The 615-nt window shown below is 35.3% G+C and overlaps 1 protein-coding gene across 1 annotated transcript in view; it reads right to left on the bottom strand.

Moving 5' to 3' along the window:
• Nucleotides 1–495: 495 nt before the first annotated feature.
• LOC137627064 (uncharacterized) overlaps nucleotides 496–615 on the bottom strand; it is a 19,997-nt gene continuing 19,877 nt past the window's right edge. Inside the window, exon 3 of the mRNA XM_068358048.1 lies at nucleotides 496–615. This exon is cut by the window's right edge and continues 416 nt beyond it. Within this exon, the coding sequence (XP_068214149.1) occupies nucleotides 496–615 (120 nt within the window).

Below are 615 nucleotides of genomic sequence, written 5' to 3'. Positions count from 1 at the left end.
AGTTCAGATGGAAAGATAAAGCACCAAGTGACAATAACTGTATTATTATTATTATAATTATTATTATTGTTATTATTATTATTATTATTATTATTATTATTATTATTATTATTATTATTATTATTTGCTAGGCTGCAACCCTACTTATTAAACTAGAATTCTATAATCCCAGGGATCCCAACTGGGAAAAGTAGCACAGTAAGGAAAGGAAATAAGCAAATAGATAAATTACAAGGGAAGTAATGAACAACATTGAAAAAATCGTTCACATATAAACTATAAAACATTAACAACCAAGAGGAAGGGCCATTAGATAGAATAATGTGCTAAAGAGTCTCTTCTACCCTTTTACTTATCTCTCTCTCTCTCTCTCTCTCTCTCTCTCTCTCTCTCTCTCTCTCTCTCTCTCTCTCTCTCTCAAATCCTTTGCGGAGGTATCACGTTATTATAGACATTTCTATAGGAATTTAGTCAATGATAGGCTGAAAAATATGGCTAGGAAATAATACAAAAGGAGGGCTGGGGAATGTGGCCACCGGGGGCCTGGGTAATATGGCCAAAGAGGCTGGGGAATTTTTTTTCAGTGGTGGGCTGGGGAATGTAGCCACAGGGGTC

Source organism: Palaemon carinicauda, chromosome 34 (assembly GCF_036898095.1).
Source record: "Palaemon carinicauda isolate YSFRI2023 chromosome 34, ASM3689809v2, whole genome shotgun sequence".
Lineage (NCBI taxonomy): Eukaryota > Metazoa > Arthropoda > Malacostraca > Decapoda > Palaemonidae > Palaemon > Palaemon carinicauda.
This window is presented reverse-complemented; position numbering and strand designations above follow the sequence as displayed.